This window comes from Dipteris shenzhenensis, chromosome 9 (assembly GCF_047967505.1).
Source record: "Dipteris shenzhenensis isolate YYH24624 ecotype China chromosome 9, Dip_SZ_1.0, whole genome shotgun sequence".
Taxonomy (NCBI): Eukaryota; Viridiplantae; Streptophyta; class Polypodiopsida; order Gleicheniales; family Dipteridaceae; genus Dipteris; species Dipteris shenzhenensis.
The window spans coordinates 10,053,038-10,060,798 of NC_141604.1; the positions used below are offsets into that span (position 1 = coordinate 10,053,038).

Genomic DNA, 7,761 nt, shown 5'->3' on the forward strand with positions numbered 1-7,761 from the left:
AACACCCTAAGAACAACATTTTTACATTGATTCCATAAAGAAAAATTACTGATTGACATTTGAATTAAAAAAAGGAAACTCAAACATCAAAAGCTACTTGTGGAAAATAATGCTCAGAAAGTCCATAATCTTATTGCATGGTTGGATTTGGTGAAAGGACTGACAATCAAGACACTCGTCAAGTATTTGTGCAAGGACTCTAACTAGAGATCCGAAGTGTCATGAGTGGATTAGAGATTTCATGCCCAAACAGATTCAATGAATTAATTGATGCTACTACAAGATTAGAAGGAAGATGTGGGTCACTGAGAAGATGACCAATAAAGATAAATATGCTTCAGATTGTGAATTTGAATCCAATATACAAGATGTGGGTCACTGAGAAGATGACCAATAAAGATAAATATGCTTCAGATTGTGAATTTGAATCCAATATACAGAGCAATCCAATGATGAATTTGTTGAAAATAAAGAGATTGATAGTGATACGTCTGATACTGACTTGGATGAGGAGGACAACAAGTCTAAAAAGAAGAAACAACAATGGAAGCATAAGTCAACCAAAAAGGATTCCAAAAAATCAAGGAAGGAGAAAAAGAAGTCTAAGAAGAAGCTAAGTGAAATGGAGAAATTGCTCGAAGAAAAATTGAAGAGCATGGGTGTGGTGAAATTGACCACTAAAATTTGCAATGAAATTTGTCACAAAAACCACATAATAGATGTATGTTGGTACAATCCAAATGCAAGAATGAATCCGACACAACAAGCACATCACACTCCAGCAACAAGAGCAAACTAGGTGGTGATTGATCCGGCCATAGCACAAAATGTGGCCCAAATTCAGTAGAGGAATAACTAGAACCAGCAAAGAAAGAACTGGAACTAGAGAGGAAATTGGAGCAATAATGAAATGCCTAGGGGCAAAACAGTGGAATCAACAAAGACTACAACTTTTGTCTAGAAAAATGGACACTAGGCAAGACCTGATCATGCAAGTTATGGTGTAGGCAAGTATGTGCAGAAGCATCATGACTATGAATGAGTGAGGCTCGAGGAGGTCAGTTTATGAAAACTCTAGATAACACGTGCATTCGAGGGTAATTTATAAAACCCCCTACTTGCACATTTTTTGGTTTTAGATGCACAGTTATGTATCCCTTTTAATAATTAAAACACCCCTTTAGTATGGAATTTCTCACTTTTCCATTAGAAAAACCCCTTATGTATGTATATTTTATGTAACTCCACAAAATTAAAAATCTCATTTTGTTGAACTCATGTGCTTTCTTACACAATTTTTATTAACCTCTCCGAGGAGTGAGGCCTCTATGTTTTTAGATATGCATTCTACTTGTATCTCTCATCTACATAATTATAGTTTTTTAAAGAAAAAGCCTAGAAGCATAGACTCATGTTGATATAAACTCTCTAGATACAATTAATACCTCACATGAATATAAAGGAAAGTACCACTAGGATTCCAAACTGGGGAAAAATAACTTCTTGGAAATCTCATTATCTCATGTAATCTCTATTGCGGTCTTTGGCTTGTAGTGGTGGTAAACCATTACCCTGATATCCTAAACATTGGAGTACTGGACCATGTCTATAACCACAATGAACACTCTGTTGCTCAGCATAATTTTTTCATGACACCTTAGCCCACCATGATTGGTGCAAGAGCTGTGACTATAATCTTGCTAGATAAAGAGTGCTTGTGTCTGTCATAAGAAAAAATTAGGTAGTAAACCTAGTAAGTATTATTGTTGTTAAATGCCATAATATGATCTGGTGTCTATCATAAAATGCTAGTGTACCACATCCATTCAAAAGGAGGGGTTTAAAAATTCAAATTGAAGAAAATTTAATAGGATTGCAATAATAGGAGGGATTTAAAAACTCAATTTAAGAAAAATAACCATTAGTTCATAAGTAAAGAGGGATCACTTTATTAGGGGAAAAGTTTTAGGTGAGGTGTTTTTAAAATGCCCCTTGAATGCATGTGATACATAGGGTTGCACCCCTTGAGCATTGGTAATACTAAATAGATCGCTAGTATTATAGCTATTACAACTTGTATTATGGCTATTATCAATAGTATCATATCTATTACCAACAATGTATTTATCCAGTTCATTGGTGTTTTTTAAAGGTTACCAATGCGATGACATCACTTTCCCCCTATATTGGGCCAAAAATTTAGATCATGAATGATGCATGAATGCAATTGTGAAAATGTATCCTTGGTTCCTATCCAATGGTATGTGATTTGATTACCCATACTCTAATCATTTAATTTAATGAAACCATATTTAGGGAAGGAGTATCTTAGAATTGTCTTGAATATCTTTATACTCATTTAGAAAAAATTTGCCATATAATTTTATGCTTGCCTTACTCATTAGGTAATTTGCTTATGTTATGCTTAATTGACTTATGATTCAATCCATTTTATATTTTTCTATTTTCCCTATTTAGAGAGATCCCTTTCACCCTTTTGGTAGTATCATGAATTTAAGAATCCATTATTTTCTATTCATATTTATATAACCATGGGCATGGTGAAATTATGAGAAGTGTGAAGTGTGAAAACATTCCATAACCAAGTTCGATACTGGGCAGGGCATACAATCATGATTTTTTGTAATAAACCATAAACTTTGGAAACCCTAAATCCTAAAAACTCAAAACCTTCAATCCTAAATGCTTGAGAGAGTAAACCCTAAGAATCCTACATCCTATCCAACCCCTAAACCCTAGAAATGATAAAGCCTTTAAAACCTTACAAACCCTTCCTAAACTCTTAAAACCTTAAATCCAAGTCCTTAGGAACCCTAAGAATCCTAAATTCTATCCAAAATCCTAAGAACTCTAAGAACCATAAATTCTAAACCCTAAGGATCCTAAATCCTAAATCCTAAGACCTAAACCCTACATTCTAAACCCTAAGGATCCTAAATCCTAAACCCTAAATTTTAAGCCTTAATTTGCTAGCATTAATTTGTAGAAGAGGATATGTTTAGATTGGCTCTTTCACCGTCCTTTTACTTGAGAAATAGATTGGCATGAAATATAACCTCTTGCTTAAATCAAGAGACTTTGTTAATTTATGCCGCAAGTTGCCAATGTGTTGCTTGCACAACATGTTGCATGCAACACAACATAGAGACAATCACTATAATATAAGCTATTGCTTTAATTTCTTTCTTTGGCTTGATCAATAGGTTGTATTGTACAATACAAACCTATTGCTAATATATGCAATGTGTTGGTCAAGTAAAACCTTTGATTTTAACACAATGTATTGCTTACATCAACAAATTTTTGTTAGGCTTCACTTTAGCAAGAGGTTGTGTTGAGTAATAGGTTAGTATGTCTAAAACAAGTTACAAGATTTTTTTTTTCAATTTGATACAAATGGTTTCCAGGGTTTAAAGATGCAAGGTAGAGATTTGTTACAAGTGCCTTTTTTCCAATTGCTAACTAGTTTTCTAAAATAGATATTTAGTCTAAAAGAGGGTTAACTTTAGATACAATGTTGTATGGGAGCAATGAATTGGTGTTCTTTGGAGAAATATTTAGTCTTGGTCCAATGAGTGTGCCATTTTCAATGTTGTTATGAGAGAAAATGCATGGTTATAATCAGTAATGTGATTTGCATACACATTCAATATCATTTGAGTAAACTTAAATCTATCAAGTCAAAATGTTATACTACAGTCTAATGACTCTAAACAAGATTTAGAAGCATAGCATAACAAGTCCTTTTTCTCATTCCAAAAAAATGGTGTACCATTACATGGTACCTATATGTTGAATTCAATAAACTCTTCTATTACTTTATTTAAGTTACGATGATACTTCCATGCAATATGTCAATCTATTTTCATTTTCGAACACTGAAGAAAAGTATGGAGGTGACTTTCATAGTGTTGCAATGAACTCAAATTTGAAATTTAGTAGGTCAATATTTAGTTGAGTTCTTGGCTGAATTTTTAGTTCCATTAGGCCATGTTTGTGCAGAGATGTGTTGCAAATTCGTTGAATTTCAGAGTTTACTAGGTGAAGATTAAGTTGAGAGGACCAATGTGAAAAAAACTCCAAACTAAGTAAGAAAGTCTTAAAATATTAAATATAATGTTCTATATCCCTTAAGGAAATCAAGAAACCCACCAAAATGTGGTTCCCTTAGAGTTCATCATGGTAAATTTGAAGGCACCCTATGACACCCTTAGGTTTAGTGCACACGATGCCAATAGCACATGACTGGTGGATGATTTTTTACGTTGGCACATTTTTCGAGGGTGGGATGAAACACCGTTGATTCTGTAATTTGCAACTCAAAAATGGACGGTTCCACTAGTGCTCAATTTTTGCACAGAGCTGCCAGCTTTTCCTGTGATGGACTATAGTGCCTTCAATGTTCAAGACAAGGATGGGTGGACCAGCTCTCACATGCAGACTCATTGCAAAGCTCCTTGCATGTACTTTGGCCTCTCTTTCAACCAAGCAAACCTCCATTAAATACTTCAATGGAGTGGATCTAATTAGACATGTGAAAAAATGCTCTATGAGCACCAACTACGCATCGTCTTAGCATGTGCACTGAGCTTTAGAGTCCTATAGAAAATCCACCTAGCCTTGTCATGTACTTTATGGTATCTTTATATTGTAGCTCCTTAATGCTTTTCATAAAGTTGCATGAAGTAATCTAAAAGGTCCTTTCTAGAAGGTTCAAACTTATAGGCTTTAGTACTAGCCCTCCAAAATGTATCTTATAATTGTACCCCAAAATGTACCCTTTGTACCTTAAAGGTCCCTTCTGGTAACCTCCATGCACCATATAATGCCTCTTTAATGTGACCACGGTACCTTATAAAGTATCTTCTACAACATGAGTAGCTTGTGATATGTCAATACCTTCTTGCATAACCTGAAGTACCTCATAATACCATCCATGGTAGCTCATAATACCGTCCAATTGAGCTTGTAAGCTTGTGATAGGATATTAGCCAATCATCTAGTCACAAACTCCCAATTAAATTATAAAAAGTTTCAAGGGAATTTTAATGAGAACCATCATTTCAATGCTTACAAATTCCATAATTAAAATCCCTTCATTTCATTCTTGGGCCAATAAGAGTTTTATGGAATGAGCGCTAAAGGAACTTGGCATTAAGAGCATTAGGGAAGAATTGGGATCTCAAAAGAACCTCGTAAGAAATGGATTAGTGAAAGATTAATTCTTCTAATACAATCCTATGTGGAGGGATCATAATGGAGGGTAAGGTAATTTTAGTAGAGTGTACATGGTTTTGCATGCAATTATGATGGATATGCAATTTTAGTATTAGAATATATTTAATGTGGAAATATAGAGTGTTACTATTGGCTCAATAGGGTAGTGGTAAGAGTGTGGGACCTTGAGCCAAGTGGTCGAAGGTTCAACTCTTGCTAGGCGCCAAACGAGGCCTTAAAGTTTTGATGGACATCTCCTTCATGAAGTGACACATTGGACATGTGCCAAGAGCGCATGAGACAGTTGTTCTGGTCAACCTGCCTGTGTACAGTTGCCACTTGCAACTGTTTGAAACCCACTTGCACATACATTAAATACACACCTCTCCCCTTTTGGATTTTTGGGTACATGGCATCACAGGATTCTCCCTCCCAATCCAAGTGGTTCTCTTTTTAAATTCCATGGTATTTCTTCTCTCTTTTTCAAATTGAATCCACCTATGGAGTAAATGCACATGCCACCTCAACATGACATTGTTCCACACCTTTGAGCATTCTCATTGGTACATCTCAAATCCCTCTCTAATCCCTTAAAATTAGGAAACACTAATTAGAGGCTTTTTGAGACCCCAATTCTCCCTAATGCTAGAGCATTCACGTGATATCACATGAGAGTAGACAAACTGCAAAGTTCTATTTTTCTCGTTTGAGATGTAGTAGAGTTTACAAAACTACAAAACAATGAAAAATAATGAAAGACGAGAATGTCCGGACGTACTTTCGGAGGTTCTCAACAATCTTCCAACGAGAGGCGTTAATGATCGTCCACTTCTTTAAGGTAGCAAGCCTAGACATATCTAATATGCGTGTGCGTACCCATTAATGAGTTTCCTTCTCCATCGTCTTCGTGACCTACCCAGTACTCAGCTGCTGAATGATTGGTGCGAGTTTTGATTCGTCAAGAGATGATGAACTACAACGTTGGTGCGAGAGTGCCGCCTATATCTATGACGAATCTGTATTTTACGTCTGAATTGTGAAGTCTGTCCATGGCAGTGTTGACATAGTCCATGGGGATCTTCTCGATAACGCTGGTGATGTTGTGCTTTCCGCAGAAATCCAACATCTCTTGCGTCTCAGCCAGGCCCCCGATCAGACTCCCTCCCAGAAATCGACGCCCTGCAACATGCGCACACCAACACCTTGCTTACAATTATGAGTACATGAAACTCACAATAGTCCTAGGGCTTATGCAAAACACTCTACCAAAGATTATGTCCCCCGGAGTGAGCTGCAGGGGCTTTTCTGGTACCCCCACCAGCACCATCTTCCCATTCACTTTCAGCAAGTTCAACAATGGCTCGAGAGGATGAACCGCAGAAACGGTATCAATAATATAGTCCAGTGATTTCGTAGCTTTCTGCAATCCAAAGCACGCGCGTCAACCTTGGATTTCTATACTAGAAGTAATCATCTAAAGATTGAAGCAAATAGAGTCAGCTGATTTCACAAAAACAAAGCTAACAAATTCACAAAAGCAAAGCTTACAAATGATACAATCAGCAAGTTAACTTTGTGACGGATAGCGATTGAAGCAACACATGTTCTACTGAATTGAGCGGCAGCAACCCAACTATACTCGTGATTGAGTCGAGCATAAAAAAGTATAGGGAGTATCTCACCTTCATCTGGTTCTCATCTCTGCTCACCAAGAAATGATCAGCTCCCAAATGCGTCGTTGCTTCCTCCTCCTTGCGTGGCGAGGTACTGATTACAGTTACCTCCATTCCAAAAGCTTTACCGAATTTCACGGCCATATGACCCAATCCTCCAAGACCGACAACGCCAAACTGCTTTCCACTATCGGTCATTCCGAAATACTTCATGGGGCTGTAAACAGTGATCCCGGCACATAAAAGGGGTGCCGCCGCATGGAGAGGTAGATTATCTGGAATGCTGAACGCATATCTGATTCGACAAAGAATATGAGTATACAACAGTAGTCAGAGAGCAGCACAGCAGAACCGAAGGCTGGCAATTAGTAAGCTGCTGAATTTTTCGAAACTACCAATTACGGCCTTGGCCTTACTTTTGCTCTACGACCATAATATCTGAATAACCACCTTGTGCCGCTGTCCCATCCACATACACATCGTTGTAAGTCCATACACGCTTCTCGCAATACTGTTCCTGCTCTTTGTCACACGCATCGCAACCCCCACATGCCCACACCTGGCATCCAACCCCAACAACGTCGCCCACCTTGAATTTTGTCACGTTTGATCCAACTTCTGTGACAATCCCAGTTATTTCGTGTCTGCCAAGACGCATTAAGCATATCAATAATCCCCTGCAGCAGCTAAGTCGCATACTCGTATCTGAAATGTCTATAGGAGCACTCCCATTGAAATCAAATCTTCTAGCTAGATTGCATCTGTTGCAAAACCAAAAATAGGAAACCAACGCTTACCCTGGAACTAAGGGGTACATCGAATTTTGCCACTCGTTCCTAACCTGATGCAA

At 37.4% G+C, this 7,761-nt stretch overlaps 1 protein-coding gene across 1 annotated transcript in view; it reads right to left on the reverse strand.

Moving 5' to 3' along the window:
• Positions 1-6,090: 6,090 nt before the first annotated feature.
• Positions 6,091-7,761, reverse strand: part of LOC147898170 (putative mannitol dehydrogenase 1) — a 2,362-nt gene continuing 691 nt past the window's right edge. The window contains exons 2-6 of the mRNA XM_087379873.1: positions 7,709-7,761; positions 7,328-7,555; positions 6,921-7,206; positions 6,505-6,658; positions 6,091-6,417 (exon numbers count right to left, since the gene is read on the reverse strand). The exon at positions 7,709-7,761 is cut by the window's right edge and continues 61 nt beyond it. Coding sequence (XP_087235999.1) covers positions 6,212-6,417; positions 6,505-6,658; positions 6,921-7,206; positions 7,328-7,555; positions 7,709-7,761 — 927 coding nt within the window. The 3' untranslated portion in view covers positions 6,091-6,211. The remainder of the gene's footprint in view (positions 6,418-6,504; positions 6,659-6,920; positions 7,207-7,327; positions 7,556-7,708) is intronic.